This window comes from Lactuca sativa, chromosome 3 (assembly GCF_002870075.4).
Source record: "Lactuca sativa cultivar Salinas chromosome 3, Lsat_Salinas_v11, whole genome shotgun sequence".
Taxonomy (NCBI): Eukaryota; Viridiplantae; Streptophyta; class Magnoliopsida; order Asterales; family Asteraceae; genus Lactuca; species Lactuca sativa.
In genome coordinates, this window is record NC_056625.2 from 231939144 (window position 1) to 231962651 (window position 23508).

The following is a 23508-nucleotide window of genomic DNA, read 5'->3' on the forward strand; positions in this document are numbered from 1 at the left end:
TTGTTGAGTTTCTAGGGATTTTTATGGATTTTCAAGTTGGTATGATGAGTTATGGGCTAGATCTGAAGTTGTAACTTCAGATCTGGACCCTCCTCGGATTCTAGAAGCATAAAGTTACAGGTTTGGTCGTGATTGAGGTCCCTCTTGGGCATGAAGCCCCATTAAGAGCTTGGATTTGGCATTTAGCGCCTTTAAAGCCATGCATGCACGTAAAGTTTGCAACTTTACATGATAAGCATGCCCTAGAAGCTTGGATCTTTGATTTGGAGCCGCTGCATGGCTCAAAACAAGTATGTATGGAAAGAGGACTAAATGGACTCGGCGAGTCGCAAGGTTGACTCGGCGAGTCACATGAAGATGGCCGTGAACTCGACGAGTTAGATGAACAACTCGGCGAGTCCGATGAAGATTACCATAAGACTCGACGGGTTGAAGAACAACTCGGCGAGTCGGATAAGTTTTCTCTTGGATATGTATGCGTGGGTATCTGTCGAGCTGCAAGGAGGGAACTCGACGGGTGGCCTTAAAGCTTAAACGATAATCGAAGGAACTCGACGAGTCACCGCGATGACTCGGCGAGTTGGATTGTACTTCAAGGAACTCGGCGAGTAGCCGAGGGTACTCAGCGAGTTGGGGTCAACATGGACTGTTGACCTTGACTGAGGATTTTGACTTTGACCAGGGGTTGACTGGTGGGTTATAGAGTACCTTATAAGGCTAAGGACTTATGAGTATATTGAACTATGATCATAGGTGGTGGATCCTGTGTCGGGTGATCCGAGAGTTGGAGCATATCTTCCGAGTTGAATTTTGCAAGGTGAGTTATCCTCACTATATCAATAGGCTCTACGACAAGGCCGACCCTTTTAGTTGTTGATGTTATGATATGCTACATGTGGTTATGATCTGTTAGATCGGAATCAGAGTAGATAGTATGTTATGCTCTTATGATCCGCAAGGATTAGCATGTTAGTGACCTGCTAGGTCGGTACTTTAGTTACGAGAGAATTCTGTGATTGATGATCAGTGTGATAGATATGTTTGATGTTTGTATATGCCAGTATATGATAGATATGCGCACATGGTTATTTGCTTGTTGTTGGGTTGAGGCCGTCCTGCTTTGTGCTGAAGGCCAACATACCCTATGAGCGGTCCGGGGAGACTGCAGGCCCACGAGGCGGACCAGTCATGCCGAAGGCTCGGGATAGATTCAGATAGACTGTAGGCCCAGTAGGGCGGTCCAGTCAGGCCGATGGCTAGTATGCATGTTGATTGATTGATAGATTATTACTGATATGGCTTTGTCAGTGTGGTATTGGTATTTTGGGGGTAGCTCACTAAGCCCTCGGGCTTACAGTTTCAGTTTATTGTTTCAGGTACTTCAGGAGATCATGGCAAGGCGAAGGCGTGACCGTATCGTTCCTCATCCTTATGTTATGATTTTGGGACACTCTGATGGATATTGATTTGAAAACAATTTGTAAACAATACTATTTGATTTATATTATGATCGAAAAAGTTTAAATTTGGTGTAAAATTTATGGATGTTACAGTATTTATAGGAGGTTTTTAAAAATAAAAAAAAAAAGAAAGAAAGAAATAAAGAAAAACTAAATGGAAATAGACATTGCTAGTTACCCCACTTTCTCATTGGTCAACAGAACTCGAAATATATTAATCGAGAAACCGAGCCGAGCTCGGCAAGCCGAGGGGTCGACCCGGTGTACGTCGAGGTTGCCGAGCCCACACCCACCAACCTAATGATGAATTTTATATCAATGGCTTTAATATGTATTTCCACATATTTAGGTATTAATTGTAAAATAAATCAGTTAACTTAATCGTTTGTCTGTATTATATGTTGTAGGTTTCTGACTAAAAAGGATAGATTTTTCGGCGACTTTGGCATCTTCAGCGACATCCGTCATCTTCTCTGTCGATCTATGATTTCTACGGCGATTTTGATTCTCCGATGATATATGATTTTTCTTGCAATTCTATTTTCCCTGGGCAAAAAGATTAATGATTTTTTCGGCGATTATGTTTCTCTGATGATGTATGGTTTTTCTAGCATCTTGAGCTTCTTGTGATGAATCATAGAATCAAGTATTAATCAAAATCAGAGTAAAACGAATGCAGATTGAACAAACGATGTAAATAAGATCTAGTTTCTGCTCATTTATGCTTTCAACATTTATAGAGAAAAATAGACAGGTTCTGTAAAGACTCTTATCTAACTTTAGTAAAGTTCCATATTTATAGGAACAGTGAAAGCATACAAAAAATACTAAGGCATTGACACTTAAGCTTCGTACGAAATACACCTTAGTAAATAAACTTATCAAACATATGAAGGGTACAAAATACTTTAACATATTACAACTAAATTCGACCCTTACAATCTCCTCCTTTGTAATAATGTCGCCCTTCTTCAGTTCAAGAGTATATGTATAGCATACAACATAACCCTTCGAATCTCAGTGTACCACGAGATAATCTTCTTCAGCTCCTTCTTATCTCCTTCGTTATTCTTCTTGCAGCTATTCATACGAACAATGAAATTCGTATATTGGGATGTTGTGTATCTTTCCATTTCGGAAGCTTTAAATAAAAATCTTTTAGACTTTCCATTTTTATCCCTCCTAGCAAAGACTAAGCCAAATGACTTTAAACAAATTTCCCCGTCTGCATACTTCTTCAACTCAGGTTGAGTTAAAGGAAGTTCCATTTGCACTTTTACTGTTAATCCCTTTGTAGTAGCCAACTCAACATCTATAAGTGCTAAACACTCATAATAGTTGTCAATAAAAATCTTGATGTGGGCCATCCCAAGTCAAAAAGCTTCAGGATCAGTTTCTCTAAGATATGAAGCATCTTTATCCTTTAACAACAATGCAACTTGTATTAGATCATACAAGTTCATCAAAGCAAAATCTGTCACTGAGAAATCACAAACTTGCCCATTTGCCCTCGAAACAGTGAAGCGAAGATTCTGCATCATATTTTCGAATAACACATCCCTCTTTATACTTATCACCTTCTTTATCTTCACTAGTGACCAAATCTCCTCTGGAAGCTTTCCAAGTACAACATGAAATCTGATATTCATGTATGTGTATTCATCATCATTGTCAAATTTTTCAGCAATTTTGTACTGAGCCATAATAAACATCATCTCATTAATAGGAAAATCTAATTGACTCATGTCTGTGTTAAGAAGAACATAGCTTTGCTTTGGCTTCTTTTCGAAAGCATACATATGATTATATGCAACTTTCGACTCTATCGTTTCATAGTTGTAATGCTTTGAAGGATCACCCTTGTTCATTCCAGGTGGATCGTTCGCACGAAGTCGCATAATGCTTTAGATAATTCGTAGCTTTTCAACCTCGACCTCTGCTTCAACTTTCCTTTCCTCCTTTGACTTTTCGACCACAACCGTTTTGCCTTTGTCTTTAACTGAGGAATTATCCACAACTTCCTTAGGCTTCAAACTGCTGTCACTTTCCCCAATCACAATTCCTTTGGAAATTAGTCTTGAAATTGGCTTCGTTGAAATTAGGATGTTATATGGCCGAAGGTGTAGGACCCCGATTTGTTGGGATGAGGTCGGACATCGGGTCATGCGAAGTACTGAAGTAATACTCAAGACTACTGGGTTGATTCAGCAGGTGCGTGACCGGTTGCAGGTTGCACAGAGCCGTCAGAAAAGCTATGCCGACCGACGACGATCAGATCTTGAGTTTTAGGTGGGGGGATTTCATGTTGCTGAAGGTGTCGTCCTTGAAAGGGATCATCAGGTTTCGGAAGAGGGGCAAGATGGGGCCTTGGTATATAGGCCCGTTCAGGATCACGGCCTGGGTGGGCAAAGTAGCATATCGCTAGGATCTGCCGGAAGAGCTTAGCCAGATTCACAACACGTTCCATGTGTCACAACTTTAGAAGTGTGTCACGGACGAGGCTACGATTGTCTCATTGGGAGATATCCAGGTGGATGAGAGATTGAACTACATTGAGAAGCCCGGTTCCATCCTAGACAGGAAGATGAAGGCTCTTCAGAATAAGGAAGTAAGAGTGGTGAGAGTGCAATGGCAACATCGGAAGGGCTCCGAATGGACTTGGGAGCCGGAAGAGGAGATGCGAGAACATTACCCAGAATTGTTTGGGTCAGCAAACTTCGAGGACAAAGTCTAGTTCGAGTGGGAGAGACTTGTAACACCTGGTTTAAGTTGGAAAGGATTTATGAATGGACTCGGCGAGTTGGGAGGTCAACTCGTTGAGTAGGGTCGTGATATCATGAAACGTGGAACGGGACCAATTCGGCGAGTCGATGTCCGACTCGGCGAGTCCAAGCTATTTAAAGAAAAGCCTAAATTTTGGGTTTGCCCCCTATATAAACTTCATTATATGCCCTAGTAGCCTCCCTCAACATTAGAGAAAGACGTTTACGACCGCACACCCTCTTGTGAGTGAAGTAAGATCAATTGGGAGCTTATCCTTGAGACTTTGGGGAGGATTCCAAGCTTGAAGAAGAAGTATCATGGGGGAAACACTAGATCTAGCATCTAATTCGTCTTGGGAATTGATTTGAGGTAAGAATTTGTTACCTTAAGCATAAATTCTATTTGAGAGTTGTGATCAACTTTGAGGTAATGGAAGCAAACTTAGATCTGGACCTATCACAAGGATATGGTTTCAGATCTGGACCTTCATAGGTCCCAAATATCATAAGTTGCATCTTTTATTGAGCTCATTCCCTCTCCATGCATAAGAACCTTGCTTGAGGGTTGGTTTTGGGTGTCATGGCCATGTAAGGATATGCATGCACGTAAAGTTTGCAAATTTATGTGATATCTGCAATAGGAGATGATGGATCTAAAGTTTGGGACCTTAAGTCCCACAAGAAAGGACCGTAATCATGATGAACTTTGGGGGACTAGACGAGTCGTGCATGTGGCTCGGCGAGTCAAGAGGATTTTCTCGTGTACGGCCAAGAGTGTACTGCCAAGAGCTTACGGTCAGGAGTGTACGATCGTACACACCAAGGAACTCGACGAGTTCCTCGAGTGACTCGGCGAGTCAACGAGTTAAGCAAGGAACCCGACGAGTGAATGGTTGTACTCGTCGAGTTAAGGTCAACATAGACTGATAACCTTGACTATAGACTGTGACTTTGACCAGGGTTGACCCTGGGGGTATTTATAGGATTATGCTGAGTTCATTACTCATTGATTATAGGCAGTTGGGAAGAGCAACATAGGACACCTGAAGTCAGTTGCCAATTCAGCCTTGTGAGGTGAGTTTTCTCACCATACCAATGGGTCTAAGGCACCAAGGTCGGCCCATCTTGTGATAGTTGGTTAATTGTTATGTAGAAATGTGATATTTATGTGTATATGATATGTGGTAGAGACAACCCTTAGGACTAATGGTAGAGATAGTCTGAGGGGTAATGGTAGAGACAGCCTTTATGGTTGATGGTAGAGATAGCCTTTGTGGCTAACAGTAGAGATAGATTCATGGCTAATTGACATGTGATACGTGGTAGAGGTAGCTTTATAGCTAATGTAATATGAGGTTTGTGTGGGGTATGATCTAAGGGACTCACTAAGCTTTCAGCTTACCGTTTGTGGATTTGTTTCAGGTACTTCGGAGTCCATGGAAAAAGGCAAGGCGTGATGATGCGGCGTGCACTCTATTTCTCTTTTCCGATCAGGGATTGAGGGACACTCTGATGTTTTGAAAATAATAATGTTGTAATGTTAATGGTTTTAAAAACAATTATTGGGATCTTTATGTTTTATGAAAAATGGTTGACTATTTAAAAATGAAAAAAAAATCTTTGTAAAAATTGGGTCGTTACATACTTGTTTTAAATGGAAAAAAGAGAGGAGTGTGACTAATCTGATGCGTCAGAGCAGTGTGACAAACTTGTCAGTTTGTCACCTCTCCCTTTAGCTTTATGCTTTTTTTAACAAATTTTTGGTCACCAGTTAGGAGTTTTTATGCTTATTCCCATTTAGTTTTTTTGTTCTTTTGTTTTATATAAAATTAACTTTATACAAGTAAAAATGTACATTATACTTGTAACACCCCCAAAATACACTTTAAAAAAAATTGAAATCATATACTTGTTTTTCAAATATCAGATTAACCATATCAAATACCAACCAAGGGTTTAGAAAAACATCATAAAATATGGAAATTGAGTTTTCGTTTTTAAACTCATAACACAAAAGTAACATATATAAGTGTCGCCCCTGAGAATGCTCAGATCCCCTAAGTCAAGTTGGCTCCGTTCCCTTCTTACAAGAAGTACATGCGACTAAACATAAGATAGAAATTGTAAGCCTACGATTTAGTGATAAATAACAACACCTAAATATTATAAAAATAATATGCATCTGGGAATTCACATAAGCACATAACTAAACACACATAGAATGTTATATGACATATATCCTAATTAGTATGCTAACATATCTATCCATACTCCTAGATTCCCTCTAGGAGGTCTATCTCTAATAGATCATGTATTGACCACTTCCCTCTAAGAAGGTCTATCATGGTCTTGGTTCCAGTGGATTCCCTTTACAGTCTATCTCCAGTAGTCTAACATATACATATGATCTACATAGTAAGTAAGTTTGCGAGAACTCACCTCAATAACTAATAAGATGATCCATAAAGGGAGTTGGATGCTTTTGATAAGATGGAAAGTCACACCCCATTAAATAGTAGAACCGGATGCTTTTGATATTCTTTATATTTTGCTACAAAATTTTTCCTTCTCGATTATTAGGCTAGAGGGAGTGGTGTCACTCTTGCCATACTATTTTTCTGTCACGTTGCCACACATCTTCAACATATTGCCATTTAAAAAGGATGAGTTGCCATGATATCTTGAACATTTTGAATTATTGGAAAAAGAAAAATGGGAATCAATCTAAAATATAGACTTTCTCTCGGAATTGCCAAGTTCACCATTTTGAGGCCAAGGGTCGGTGTTCATTCAGCACTACCGAATCGATATCATTTTGCCGAGGGCTAGCACTGAGCCATTACCTCTAGCCTTATATACTAAGTTGATTGTTGAGCGATATCATTGGGTTCAACCCGAAATGTCACTAATGATTATTTCTTTAGATGATATAGATTTACGACCCCCACACCGGTCGTTGGATCTCTAAAGGACCTATATAATAGAATTTAATATCAACTTCTTTTTGGCATGCATGTTTTCCAAAGTCAAATATCAAACCATACAAAATATTCTAACCATTTTGTTTTGGCATACAAAAAAAGTTAACTGTATATTTTGTTACCCAATCGTTTCCACTTTGATGTTAAAACTTTATATTAAAAAAATGGTGTTGCTATAAATAATTATTTATAACTAGTTTATTTTTATTATTTTTTTAAACAATACAATTTCAGTCAATAAAAATAATTAAATGTTATGAATTATTATTTAGTGAATGACTATGAGATTCTCCATATTCCTCCATTACTCTCCATAATTAGTGAACATTATAGCAAACATTTTTATGAGTTTTATGAGTGTAGTTATGCACCACTATAATGAGCATTCATATCATACATCACCTTTCATCTTCTTTGTCTAGTATAAATAGTGAATATTATGTATTGTAAAGTTCGATGATTTCATCACAAATATTGGAATAAAAGTCCTCTTTATTCTCATGTCTTTCTTTATCTATAATGTATCTTGTTATTTGATCATATTTTATAACATGTTATCAGCACGACTCTACCATAGAGCCCTAACTCCTTATCGCTCTTATTATTTTCATATATGTATTTTTTTTAAAGTTTACATGTACAATGCTTACAACTTATTATATGAATTTCTGAACTATTTGTAACACCCAAAGTCTGGAAGGCCAAGAAAGGAAAGGAAACCCTAATTTTAAGGGACGACTCGGCGAGTCCAAGGAGGAACTCGGCGAGTCCGAGCGGGATTCGGGTCGAGGAGTAAGTGACCGACTCGGCGAGTCGGCCAAAGAGACTCGGCGAGTCTGGTCTGTGCGAGGAAAACCCTAAGTTCGGGACTTGGAGCCTATTTAAGCGCCTCATTCTCTTCCCTATGGTCCCTTTACTGCCTCTCTAACCCATAACACCAAACCCTAGCCGCCATATCCATTGATTGAGCCAATTGTTGCCTTGAAGAGTGTATTAAAGCTTGGAGAAGGAAGAAGGATCTTGGAGGTGCAAGAAGGGGGTTATAGATCTGGGATTGGGAAGATATTTCTAAACATTTGGAGGTAATAAACTAGTTCTTGGACTCTTTTGCACCTAGATCTATGTGTGAGTTTTGGGGCTTTTTAGCCATGATTGTATCCCTTTGAGTTAGAAGCCAGATCTGAAGTTGCTACTTCGGATCTAAGCATATTATGGTCTTGAGAAGCATAAAGTATCTGCCCTTGAGTTGATTATGGAACCTCTTCGCCTTAAACCCTAGTTTATGGTGTATTTTGCCTAGATCTCCTTCTCTACACGTAAAGTTTGCAACTTTACGTGAGGAATAGGCTTGGGAAGGGTAGATCTACAGTTGGGAGTCCATGCATGACTCAAAAGTCCTCTGCATGTATGAAGATCTGAATGGACTCGGCGAGTAGCATGAAGATTTGGAGGAACTCGGCGAGTGGGATGAACAACTCGTCGAGTCAGATGAAGATGGGCAGGAACTCGGCGAGTTGGAAGAACAACTCGGCGAGTCTGTTGAAGGTTGTCTTGGACTCGGCGAGTCTATTCTTGGACTCGGCGAGTCAGGTCGCGAAACCCCAAACCCTTTGAGTTGAGACTCGAATCAGTGACTCGAATGGAGACTCGGTGAGTTGGACAGGTCAGGACTCGGAAATCGGTAGACTCGGCGAGTCATGGACTGACTCGGCGAGTCAAGACACGAATGGAAGGACTCTGAACATATAAACTCGGCGAGTCAGTAGGGTGACTCGGCGAGTAGGGTTGACCTGGAAGGTTGACTTTGACCAGGACTTTGACTTTGACCATAGTTGACTTGGTTGTATCTTGGGGGTCAGTTAGACTCATGTTGCATTGATATTGGTAGCTCGGGGAGCGAGGGGAGCAGGAGTTCAGAGAGTTGCCGGGCAGCAGCTAGTGGGATCATCAGCAAGTTCAGCCAGTGCAGGTGAGTTTCCCTTTTGTGTGAATGGGTCTAAGGCCACAATGCCGACCCATGTAGTTATGAGTAGAAGACCCGGGGGTTATCCCTAGGCACAGTATGCTAGTATGATATTCAGGACGAGGTCCAATGATAGCGGGCGGGTGCCCAAGGATTGGTTTATATGATAGTTTATACTTGTTGTCTGTGTGATGCATGTATGTGTCTGGTAGGGAGGTGGGTGTGGGCGAGGTCCTGTATCTCACCAATAGCAGAGTGTGGATGGTGTTCCACATCTCATTAACAGCAGAGCAGGGGTGAGGCCCAAGTTAGGGAAGGAGTGAGTGTGGGTTGGGCCCGTATCTCACTATCAGTAGGAGCGTGGACGGGCTTCCATGTCTCATCACTAGTAGGACAAGGGCGAGGCCCAGGATAGGCAAGGCCTTAGGACAGGATCCATTGTGCATGTTTAGCTTATGTTTTCTATATGATTATATGCTAGTATATGTTAGCGGGCGAGGCCCTATGACAGGCGAGGCCTAAGTGAAACAGATCTGTATCCGAGCGGGGCTCGAAGCCAGGCGGGGCCTGGAGCGGCAGGGCCGTTGTATCGGGTGAGGCCCGAGATAGGGGGCGAGGCCCATGATAGCGGGCGTGGCCTAGTATGTACAGTATGTGGTTATGCATGGTATGTGGTAGGGTGGGAACTCACTAAGCTTCATGCTTACGGTTTTCGGTTTTGGTTTCAGGTACTTCTGGTAGCGGAGGGAAGAGCTCGAGGTGATCGCATGGCACACACCATAGATTAGACAGCTTGGGAATGTTTTACTCTGATAACGAACATGTGTTTTGGAAATTAATACTCTGATTATGTTTGGATTGATGATTCTGCTTTAAGTAATGTTTTATTAAAGAAAATTTTTTTGTCTTGAATTTTGGGACGTTACACTCTTGCATTCTAAACTTCCTACATTGACATGGGGCATGCAATTTTACATGCAACATCACTTATACCTATCAGGCCAACCGGTTATCATTAGTTATCCCCTATTCAAATGGTTTGCGGCCAGGAACCAAATATTTCCATCTAAGGACGTTTAGATGTGAAATTTATGTACCAATTTCTCCACCTCAGAGAAGAATGAAAATTTATGTTGGATATGAATCATCAATTGGAGATTTATTTACAACTATATTTGAAGATTATTATTTTGATGAATCATATTTTCCAACATTTGGGGGAGAAATAAAGAAGTTGGAAAATAAAATTTCTTGAAAGGAATTGTCACTTTCAGTTTTAGATCCTCGTTCAAGTCAATGTGAACTTGAAATGAAAACGACAAATCCTTTACAAAATGTAGCAAATCAATTGCCAGAAGCATTTACTGACCCTAAGTGAGTAACAAAGTCTCATATACCAACTATACTTACTCCAGTTAGAATTGATATCCCAGAAGGAAAAAAAAATACAACTGAAAATGAATCTTAGGCACACCTGAAGCGTGGAAGATCAGCCGGTTCCAAAGATAAAAATCTTCGAAAATGAAATGAAGCAAATACAATTGATGGTCCAAAAGAGAATAGAATCTCTTGAAAAGATTAATGAAGCTCTAGAAGAGCCCAATGACATAACAAAAGAAAATAAGGTACCTGAAAAAATGAAAATGATTAGATCTCAATAAATTATGTAATGACAGGAATAAGATGGAACCGAAATAAGATAGACGTCGACGATAATTTTTCATATCATGTTCCGCGTGCGATTATAAAGAAAATGAGGATCTTAAACCTAAATCTATTGAGAAATGTATGAATAGAAAATATTGGCCAAAATGGAAAGATGAAATAAATAAAGAGCTTAATTCTATTACTCAACGAAAAGTTTTTGGACCTGTAGTCCATACACTAAACAGAGTAAGAACAGCGGGACACAAATGGGTATTTGTGCGCAAAAGAAACGAGAAAAATGAAGTTGTGAGATATAAAGCAATACTTGTTGCACAAGGTTTTACCCAAAGACCTGAAATTGATTATGAAGAAACGTATTCTCCGGTAGTTGATGCAATTACATTCAATTATTTTATAAGTTTAACAACATATGCAAAACTGAAGATGTGTCTAATGGATGTATTTACCTCCTATTTATATGGTTCACTTGAAAATGCTATTTATATGAAAATACCAGAAGGGTTTAAGGTGCCAGAAGCACAAACTTCTAATTCTCGTGAAGTATATTTGGTAAAATTAAATAAATCTTTGTACAGATTGAAACAATCTGGCTGTATCTGCTTCAATTGTTTTAGTACATTTCTGTTGAAAGAGTGCTATAAAAATGATCCATTAAGCCCATGTGTATTTATAAAAGATCCAGATAAGAATTTATCATAATTGATGTTATTGTAGATGATTTAAACATAATTGGAATTCCTAAAGAATTGGAAAAGGTCACTTCTTGTTTGAAAGAAAATTTTGAAATGAATGGTCTTGGTAAGATGAAATTCTATTTGGGTTTTCAAATTAAGCACACAAAAAATGGAGTTTTTGTACATTAATATCTAGAAAAGGTGCTAAAAAGGTTTTATATGAATAACTGACATCCATGAGTAACCCGAAGGTGGTAAGGCACTTAGATGCCAAAAAGGACTAATTTCAGCATCATAAAAAACATGAAAATCTTCTTGTTCCCGAAGAACTATATCTTAGTGCTATTGGTGCACTAATATATCTTACTACTAGACGAATTCCCGCGCGTTGCGCGGCGCATGTTAAAAATATATTGTTAGAATATAGTTTTCAGTCACCTTTTAGTTAATTCGATTCATCAATTTAGGTTCTTTTATTATTATTATATTTAATGTTTTCCTTTTAACTATGTTAAAAATTATATATTGAATTTTTTTAAACATTATTTGATATTTTACTTTAGGTTTTAAATTTTACACTAAATTTTTAAGCTTATTTGATATATTAATGTATGTTATTTTTTTTAACTATATATTGAAGTTAACAAATTAAGTATATCATATTGATAAGTCACAAATTCTTCCATTTATGATAATGTTTACAACTAAAAGCATATTTAAGTTAATAAATTAAGTATATTGTATGGAAATATGAAAAGTTGAGAGTTTCAAATGAATGTGGTGAAAGAAAAAGTGTTTCCTTTATAATATAGTATGATATGATGATGATAGTAACATAAAAATATAAAAACATCTATTATAACATTTGTATTAAAAAAGCTATATATACAACGAATAATAAAAAATATGAAAAATAAACACTACAACTTTTAATAACATAAAAACACTAAAACATTTATTATAACATTTATATTAACTTTTCATATTTAAATCACAAATCTCTTCAAATACATTAATGTTTTTAATGAGCAAAACTCTACAACCTTATAAAAGAAAGGAAAATAAAAAGTTATTAGTGATTACTAAGTAATAATCATAAGTTAAAAAACTCTTGAGTTGTAACTAATAAATTTACATACATTAGAAAACTCTTCAGTTCTAGTGTGAGTTTCAAATGAATACAGTACTTTGAAATGTGTATTTATTATTATTATTATTATTATTATTATTATATTATTATTATTATTATTATTATTATATTATTCGTCTAAATAATTGGTTTTGATGTATCATTTTAATCCCTTCAATTATTAAACATAAAGATATTTAATTATAAATTTATAACATACATAGGTGCATATATATGTTAAACAAATCACATATAATATATATTTTCGTAAATGTCATATGTAATTCTTGTCGTAGTAATATGGATAAATTACTTTCATATGAAGAACATATCATAATAAGTCATCATAATTACATATAATATGTTAAAAATTATGTTATCTTTTAAATATTGTCTTGTAAATATGTTGTGTAGGATAACCCAACCAAAATAATAATTGAAAATAAACATAATCAAAATAGAAAAACTACAATCAAATAAATAAGAACATTGGGTGGTTGAATATATAAATAAAAATGTTACATAAATATACGTTTAAATCAAAAGAAAAAACTAACATTCGTCTACTTTGCTAAAAAAAACCTATATCCGTTTTCCGAATCTTCTTTCTTTATTGAACACCATTCAACCATAGAAACTTGATGACAATTCTTCACTAACTTGCAATCAAAATGTTTTTCTTGAAAAAGAAGAATGAGAAAGATATTCCAAGCAAAACATTGATGTTTGGAGAGTCACATTCAAGATTGAGTAATACATACAAATCACATATAAAGGTCAAATGGTAAATTGAATATAAAGAAAGAATAGAAAATCTTCATTTGTTTTGGTTGAAAGAAAAAAATCATATTACAATTACCATTGATACGACATAACTCATTTCTTCAAATCATCATATTTGGATCGTGAATGCTTCAACTATATGAAAACTTTTGAATCATAATATCTTCAACCAAATGACGACTTTTTGTATGAAAATGTACTAATATAACTACATATATAATGAAGGTGAAAAGGTGTGGGGGTTTGAAATGCATGAGGCGTTGAACTTATAGTGTGTGATTTTCTTGGAATGAGATTATGTGTGATTAATTACTTTGAAGGTGAAAGGGTGTGGGGGTTTCAAATGCATGAGGTGTTATCAAATTTTTATGGGGGGTTTCAAATACATGAGATTCAAGAAAAAATGGTAGCTTTATAAGTATGTATGATTAATACAAGACCCGATAAATCTTTTGTCGTAAACTTATTAGCAAGATATAGTTCTTGTCCAACAAGAAGATACTGGAATAGAGTCAAACACATTCTTTGATATCTTCGAGGTACAATGGATATGAATTTATACTAATCAAATTCATAAAATGCGAAGTTAATTAGTTATGCAGATGCTGGATATTTATCTGATCCATACAAAGCTCGATCCCAAACAAGTTATTTATTCACTTGTGGGGTAACGTACTTTCTTGTCATTTTATTAAACAAACTATAGTTGCTGCTTATTCTAACCATGCAGAGATTATATCAATTTATAAGGAAAGTCATGAATGTATTTGGTTAAGAAATTTAACTCAACACATTTGCAAGAATTATGGCCTAACTTCTAACATGGATATTCCAACCATACTATATGAAGATAATACAACTTGTATAGCTCCATTCAAGGAAGGATTTATCAAATGAGACAAAACCAAGCATATATCACCAACGTTTTTTTTTTCACTCATGATCTTCAAAAAGAGTGTGACATCAACATCTAGAAAATTCAATCCAGTAACAACTTTCTTAATTGGTTTACTAAAGCACTTCCTACATCGAATTTTGAAAAAGATGGTACGAAACATTGCTATGCGGTGCTTCAAGAAAATCAAGTGATATGCTAATAAGGGGGGAATTGGAAACATATTGTACTCTTTTCCTTAGCTATGTTTTTCCACTGGGTTTTCTTAGCAATGTTTTTAACGAGACAATTGTTTCCAATATCTATTATTAATCATGTACTCTTTTTCCTTAATAAAGAGTTTTTCCCATGAGGTTTTACCGATTAAGGTTTTAACGAGCCATGATACAATCGTCATTCAAGGGGGAGTGTTATGAATTATTATTTAGTGAATGACTATGAGATTCTCCATATTCCCCCATTACTCTCCATAATTAGTGAACATTATAACAAACATTATTATGAGTTTTATGAGTGTAGTTATGCATCACTATAAAAAACATTCATATCATACATCACCTTTCATCTTCTTTATCTAGTATAAATAGTGAATATTATGTATTGTAAAGTTTGATGATTTCATCACAAATATTGTATAATAAAAATTCTTTTTATTATCATGTCTTTCTTTATCTATAATTTTCTGTATCTTGTTATTTGATCATATTTTATTTTATAACATTAAATAATTAGACATGATATAATTACATTACATAACAATAATCATGGTTGGAAAATTAATAGCAGTCGATTTTTGTAGAGAGGAGATTATTATTCTGAAGCAAATAAAATATTATTTTCAATCATTAAGTTGTCAACGCCATTGGACGTTGATATATTGTCAAATAGTTAATATACGACTTTGAAGAAATGCCTACTCGCAATCACTCTGTTATGACTTCACCCCCAAAATAGAGTCATGATCAACCAGAGACCGATCAAATCCAGACCATTTCCTTCTTCTTCTTCTTCTTCGTTAATTTCAACTTCAGCATCATCTGCATCAGTGTCTTCCCTTCCGCCATCATCGTCTCTCATACATAAATCCGACCAAACCATACCCAAGATGGGTAAAAGATCAATCCTTAAACCAACCCTAGCTACAATCCTCTTAATCTTCGCTCTTTACGCCCTCTTCAATACCTCAATTTACCCTCACACCGACAACACTTTACCTACCCAAACCAGATTTCAAGTTCCCCAAAAAGCAGTTCCAATTTACATGTACGATCTGCCAAGAAAATTCACCTATGGCGTTATAGATAGCTACACACTCGCACGAGGTGGGACGCCAAACGAAGATGTAACAAAGATTACGTTCCCAGGGAATCAACACGCCGCTGAGTGGCACTTGTTTTCTGATTTGAATAATCCCAAAAGATCCGGGTCTTATGTGACCAGGGTTTCGGATCCGGCCAAAGCTGAGCTGTTCTACGTGCCATTCTTTTCATCATTGAGCTTGGTGGCGAACCCTAATCGCGGTGGGGCGGGGTTCAGGGAGACGTATAATGACGAGGAGACGCAGGAGAGTTTGATGGAATGGTTGGAGAAACAATTGTATTGGAAGAGGAATAATGGGTGGGATCATGTGTTTATCTGTCAGGATCCAAATGCATTGTACAAAGTTGTTGATCGTGTGAAAAATGGGGTGTTACTTGTTTCCGATTTTGGAAGGTTGGGTCGAGATCAGGCGTCGTTGGTGAAGGATGTGATACTACCATATTCTCATCGAATAAATTCTTATAAGGGTGAGATCGGGGTTGAAAACCGGAAGTCGCTGATGTTCTTCATGGGGAACCGATATCGGAAGGAGGTATGAGCTAGTTTTTGTTTTCTATGCAATTTCGTTCTTAATATGCTATCAATTTGTTTCTAAGAGCAACCCAGATCAAGAACATGTGTATTTTAGCTCCGATTGATCACACATAATGATAGTCTTTCTCTTCAACTCCAAGTTTCTCAAACCCCCATCTGAGTCAAATACACCACAAGTTTCATCATTTTACCTGTTTTACTTTTGTGAACAATGTTCGCATTGTGACACTTTTCAAAACCTTTGCCACAAAATCAGCTATAATTCAGCTGCACAAATATGTTTAAGGCCATATAATGCCCTTCCTCAGCCTATATATTTTCTCTTCTTCCCCTTTCTTCATGAAAAACATACTCTGTACATCAGAGTTGAAAAACTTCATCTTCATGAAAAACATACTCTTCACACGTTTTATCCAGAATCAAAATGGCTAACCCATTATCTTGAAGTTGTCTATTGTTTAAACATCAGATATTACTTGCATTATGCGATTCAGTTGCACCTTTATAGTTCCTTTTTCTACCACACTTCAATGTTCATTAATTTTAACATTTTAAAATTAATGGTACTCATATTTGCATACCTGTTGTGGGATATTGTTGTAGGGAGGAAAGATCCGTGATTTGCTATTTCAGATACTTGAGAGTGAAAAAGATGTTATAATAAAGCATGGTGCTCAATCAAGGGAGAGTAGGCGAATGGCTACACAAGGGATGCATACTTCTAAATTCTGTTTACATCCAGCTGGCGATACACCATCAGCATGTCGCCTTTTTGATGCCATTGTTAGCTTATGTGTTCCTGTTATCATCAGTGATTATATTGAGTTGCCTTTTGAAGATGTCATAGACTACAGGAAAATTGCTGTTTTTGTTGACACAAGTTCAGCTATAAAGCCAGGCTACTTGGTTAAATTGCTTAGAGGAGTAAAAAAAGACCGTATAATCGAATTCCAAAGGGAATTGAAAAAGGTACTCATGCAAGAAATAGCAACCTACTTTCATTTAATCCTTTTTTTTATATATAAAAGAGTAAATTACACGAATGGTCCCTATGGTTTGGGGTAATTTGTGCGTTTGGTCCCTAACTTATTTTTTTAACTCGGAAGGTTCCTACTGTTTGTTTTTGTTACACGCTTGGTTTCTGTCTTACCTAAAACAACTACTCCCTTTGTCCCAAAATTATAGTCCATCTTTTCTTTTTGGTTTGTCCCAAAATAATAAGTCCATTTCTAAAAATAAATAACATTTTTACCAAAATACCCCCTCATTATTACTTAACCAACTAAGCATTTAGTAGAACATTAAATGCAAAGTAAGGACAAAACTGTCTTTCTTGTATAAAGTTACTGGCAATTAATGCTTCCTTATTCTGTGTGTTTTTTTTGTCTGTGGACAATAATTTTGGGACGGAAGGAGTATTATTTAAATAGTGGAAAATGGTGGAGTAGGTAGTGTAAGGTGAGAGAGGTGGGTTTAGGGGTGTGTTTATTTAAATAAATTAAAAAATCAAAGGCAAAATAGTCTTTTTATGTATGACAGGGACAAAACACGTAACAAAAACAAACAATAGGGACCTTCCGAGCTAAAAAAATCAGTTAGGGACCAAATGCGCAAATTCCCTAAACTATAGGGACCATTCGTGTAATTTTTACTCTAAAAAATTCATGTTCTTGACATGAATTTTGTAATGTGATTAGGTGCAACACTACTTTGAATATGATGAGCGAGATGGAACAGTGAAGGAGATTTGGAGACAAGTTTCTTTAAAACTTCCACTTATTAAACTAATGATCAATCGTGATAATAGGCTTGTGAAGAGGCAATTAATGGAACCCGATTGTTCTTGCATTTGCTCAAACCAAACAGGGATCCATACATCATTATGAGGAAGGTTGTTGTATGAATGCTTCTTGACACAAAAACTAAATATGATCATTCTTGAGATTATGAGGCTAAATTAGTCGCTAGTTTTATGGAAATATGAGAGTTTTAGTAGTTGATTTGAACATAGATGAGAGAAAGAAGATGACTAGCTATACGGTATGAGTTCATGTTGTAACATGGAAGGATTTTGGGTTTTAGCCATGTGAGATGATGATTTTGAGGGATATATGTATTGTTTGGCAATCCCTTTAATGGTTGTAACTATATTTTAAATCGGGATGTAAATGACTTTTGAGCTATCAATTATCATTTTTGTTTCGTTGTTGCTGCGTAGTATTTTAAGTAGAAACTTATATAAAACCACTAAAATGATGGGTCCATGTCAGTGAATAAAAATCATCAAACACAAATTGTCCAAACTTTGAAGTGACCTCGTAAGAGATACCATATAGTATTCAACTAGTACAAAAGCATATCATCGTATGCTAAAACATTACCAAAGTTGACTATTATTACAACTTTGACATCCCTGTCATTATCAACTCTTAATTCATATAATCTTTCACTTCATCACATAATAGCTATCTTGGGTGTTTGTATTATCAATTATGTGGTTCTGTACAGGTGCTGTCATAATTTGATGGGGTTGCTACATTTATGACATTGGATGGATACACTTGGATTTGTTTGGCTGCAATAGGAAGTTGATGTATTATCAAGTCTGGAATCTTCCCTCTGTTCCGATTTTGCCCCTGGTGCTAGAACCTTATATATAAATGGCAAGGATGGTTTGCTGGTGGATTGGGCTGATGTTCTAACACGCTATAAGTTGCATTAATTATGATATATTATTATAATTAATTGTGCCCCTACGAGTGATTTTCTAACACGCCATAAGTTGCATCAAGACAAAACTTCAAAAATGGTCCTTGTGGTTTTTGAAAATCTGAAGTTTGGTCCCTAATTTACAAAAACCTCACGGATCGTCCACGTGGTTTCAAAACTTTTAACGTTTAATCCTTATAGCTAACTCCATCAGTTTTTGCTTGTTAAATGAAGGGTATTTTAGTCATTCACTACCCGAGGGACCATTTATGAGGTTTTCGCTTAAATTTTTTTTTAAAAAAAAAGAAAAAAGTAATATTTAATATGCAAGGGGTCTCTCTCTCTCATCAGTTTTCCCATGGATCTGAAAATTAAAACAAATATAGCCTTAAAACCTAAATACGTTAAACAAATTGAATCCCCACCAGAAATCGCTACCTGTTGGGAGGAGCTTGCAGATCATCAAAGATTAGAGAGATGGAGAGGAGAATATCAATATATATTAAAGAGGGGAGGAGAAAGAGTCTTCGATGGTGGGGCATTGGGGGATCACCAAAAAAGTGACTGTGGGTGGCTTGTCGGAACAACGATGAGAGGAAACTTCTCTTTACTTCACTATCTTGCCGGAAAATAGAAAACACGATCCTCCAACAACTAAGAACCATCTTCTTCCTCAAAAAATCGGCCATGAACACCTTGAAATCGGACCTTGAAAACCAAGGAAATCCATGTTCAAAAGGTATGAGTGTTTATCATCTGGGTTTACAAGTTTCTCTTAAATCAGAACTTGAAACCTTGAAATCGGACCTTGAAAACAAGCCATATCACCACCACCATCGTTCAACACTTGAAATGGAAATGTTGGTCTCACCTTAAACTCACCTGTGTGTATGCATTCCCCACTGTGTGCACCTGGGTTTCATCTTTGTTCTTATTCATAATACATCAATTATCATGAAAATATAAATAATTGTGTCTCTTGTGAAATCAAAAGGACGTTATGGTCTTGTTAACGGGGGATTAGGATAAAATAAAGAATCGCAGTGTATATGAGAGGCAGAGAGAATGGGACTCCCTTTAAATTTCATTTTTTTCTTTTTTTTTCAAAAAAAAAATAAAAAAACCTCATAAATGGTCTCTGAATATTGAAATGACGAAAATGCCCCTCATTTAATGGTAGAAAGCTGACGGAGTTAGATGGAGGGACTAAACATTAAAAGTTTTGAAACCACGGGGATGATCTGTGAGATTTTTGTAAATTAGGAACCAAACTTCAGATTTTCGAAAACTACAGGGACCATTTTTGAAGTTTTGTCTTTCATTAATTATGATATATTATTATAATTAATTGTGAAATGCTATAGATAATATTTTAAATAATAAATGCATTTCATATTTTTTAATAACGATTTTTCCATATAATTAATACATTTAACATTTAATTATTATATTTATTCTTACGGAACATATTAAAAAATCCTTTTTATAAATTAAAAAGAAATTAACCTAAGATAGAAAAGCTGTCCTTAACCCCTGTAAATAAAACATAACCCTGGATCGGGAATTCTAGCGGTTGATCTCACCTTCGACGAAACGCCTGCTGTTGCCGGCTTGTCTCACGACTTTGTTGTCAGGTAAATCCTCAAAATTTATTCTGCACGTTGTTGTCTTCTTTCTGGTGCGTGTAAATCCTACCTATTTATGAAGGCATAAACTACAGCATCTAAACTCGAAATTACAAGATTGGGTTTTTGGTTCGACTTCAAGTTATGTAAATGCAATTTTTTAGTCAGGGTTGGTTTGGTTTTCGTGATTTCATACCTTCATATATATAACATAACATAAGATGTCTGGAAATTTGATGATGTGTTGCAACATATGTATGGGTTTGAAGGGATGAGAAGAGAAGTAGAAGATGTTCCAGAATTGATGCATCATATACAATCACGGTTGCCAGTAAAAGAAGCGGCCCGCACGTAAGTCATGGCTACTCGCTTGGTCAACCATCCCTATCCTCAGGTTCAATGTCGGAAGAGGAAAGAGCATGAAGTTGGTGGACGTGGACAACACTCTGATAAGGTATCTCCGTGACAACAAACCAATCGAAAGGTTTGATCTTATGATCGACATCGAGAACCAGGAGTCAGCTTCTCATGCTGAAAAATGGATCGGAACCAAAAACAAAACTTGTCTTAAAGAGTTTATTTTGTCAACCAACCTTTATGGTGCCTCGTTTACTTTGCCAGATGAGTTGCTCTTGTGTGAGAACCTAACTAAGATACGAGTTTCAGCTACAAAGGGGATCCATTCTGTTTTGATGACGACTAGCCAGCATCAACATCCTGTGATAATTAACTGTTTCTCCCTACGAGAACTGCACTCGGATGGTGTGCGCATAAGTGAAGAGATACTCCATGACATATTGTCGTCTTGTAGCTTGCTTGTCAAGATTGAGCTTCTAAATTCTTGTGAGGGGGTTAAGACCATCAAGGTTAAAAAGCTTCAACGTCTTTACGAATTACGAATACATCTATATCATGAAGATGTACACTCTACTCCTTTGGAAATTAGTGATCTCCCAAATCTTGGTGTTTTCAGCTGCAATTTACGTCCACGACAATGGCTAAACCCTCACCCTTGTCTATTCAACTCCCATTCAATATCATTAGGAAGCAGTGTGACGGAATTAATGTTAGGGGGTGTGATATTGGACAAGGAGCGTGTGGACATGATCAAATCGGAATTTCCTTTCCTCGAGAGTTTGACTCTTCATATGACATCTTGGATGTTGGGAAGCTTCCATTTCACATGTGCTTCCATCAAGAGACTTTACTTGCTGTTGTGCCCAGACATACTTATCGACGTACAAGTTTATGCTCCAAAATTACTTTTTTTTCCAGTTCAGCGGCGACACATTGCCTAGTCTCTTGTTTCCAGTTTCGTCTCTCAAGCGGACCACGGTTACACTCTCACTCCGCCTCCCTGTTGATGCTAATTTTTTTCTTAAAATGAGGGAAACACTCATGTTATCGCGCGTTTTCTACCTTGATATAACAAGTGAGAAATCTATGCTGCCATTAGACATCGACATCGATGATCTAAAAACAAGGCTCCGGTTTCCTCCTGCTACAAACGTGCAACAGCTGTCGTTTGGAACGATTGGGGATGAATGCCTGTGGGAACGATCCCCATTTTTTGATGCATTCTTTGAGATTTGCCATCCCAAGCACGTATTTGCAAAGCCAGATGCGTGGTTAAGACAAAACAATCACTTTTGCAGGATCATGCTGAGGGAGGTCTTGGAGAAGAAGACCACAACCGCGAAATGGCCTCATCACCTGAAGCATGTTCAAATAAAACAGCCTCTTCATAAAATTTGGAAAACCCTAACAAATTCCAAGAAAAGCTTTCTAGATGGGTCGACTCCTGGTGTCTGGCTCCAGTTCAAACTCCAGTGGCGATAACCATCATGTTTTGAAAACCAAATTTAGTTTCGACTATATGGATCCATATTTTGAAAATCGAAATCAATTTCGATTCACTTAATGGATTGGATGGAAACGATTTATCTAAACGAACACCTCTACCCCCAACCCCCTTTTTTTAATACAATAGTTTGTGCAACACTACTTTGAATACGATGAGACAGATGGATCAGTGAACTAGATTTGGCGTCAAGTTTCTTTAAAACTTCCACTTATTAAACTAATGATTAATCGTGATGATAGGCTTGTCAAGAGACAATTAACCGAACCCTATTGTTCTTGCATTCGCACAACCCAAACAGGGATCCATACATCACTATGAAGAAGATTGTTGTATGAATGCTTCTTGACACAAACTAAATATGATCATTCTTGAGATTATGAGGATGTAGTCGCTAGTTTTATGAAAATAGGAAAGTTTTAGTAGTCGATTTGAACATAGATGGGAGAATTAAAGAAGATGACTAGCTATACAGTATGAGTTCATGTTGTACCATGGAAGGATTTAGGGTTTTAGCTATTTGAGATGATGATTTTGAGGGATGTAAATGACTTTTGAGCTATGAATTATCATTTTTGTTTCGTTGTTGTTGCTTAGTTGTTAAGTAGAAACTTATAAAACCACTAAAATGATGGGTCCCATAAATAAGTTCATGCTTTTGGTTTTACAAATTCATATGGTGTTAGTGGATATAAAACATCTAAACACAAATTGACTAAACTTTGAAGTGGCCTCGTAAGAGACACCATATATTACTCAACTAGTACATAAGCATATCATCATATATATATATATATATATATATATATATATATATATATATATATATATATATATATATATATATATATATATATATATATATATATATATATATATATATATATATATATATATATATATATATATATATATATATATATATATATATATATATACCTTTAAACATTCCCAGAGTTGACTCTTATTACAACTTTGCCATACCTGTCATTATCAACTCATAATTCATATAATCTTTCACTTCATCACATAATAATATGGGTATCTTTATTCCAACAATACCACCTTCATAGTTCATAACACGTATTACTGTTTATCAACATTATATCATGCATAACGTATTCGAAATTTCGGATGCTACAAT

The 23508-nt window shown here is 36.4% G+C and overlaps 2 protein-coding genes across 2 annotated transcripts; both read left to right on the forward strand.

Moving 5' to 3' along the window:
- Positions 1 to 15212: 15212 nt before the first annotated feature.
- Positions 15213 to 18371, forward strand: LOC111882044 (probable arabinosyltransferase ARAD1). The gene is made up of 3 exons (XM_023878417.3): positions 15213 to 16167; positions 16773 to 17138; positions 17867 to 18371. Exons 1-3 carry the CDS (start codon positions 15274 to 15276, stop codon positions 18053 to 18055), a joined length of 1449 nt encoding a protein of 482 aa, XP_023734185.1. The 5' UTR covers positions 15213 to 15273; the 3' UTR covers positions 18056 to 18371.
- Positions 18372 to 20391: 2020 nt separating this feature from the next.
- Positions 20392 to 22951, forward strand: LOC128133075 (uncharacterized). The gene is made up of 2 exons (XM_052770084.1): positions 20392 to 20512; positions 20773 to 22951. The coding sequence occupies exon 2, from the start codon at positions 20923 to 20925 to the stop codon at positions 21799 to 21801; it is 879 nt and encodes a 292-aa protein (XP_052626044.1). The 5' UTR covers positions 20392 to 20512; positions 20773 to 20922; the 3' UTR covers positions 21802 to 22951.
- The last annotated feature ends 557 nt before the right edge of the window (positions 22952 to 23508 follow it).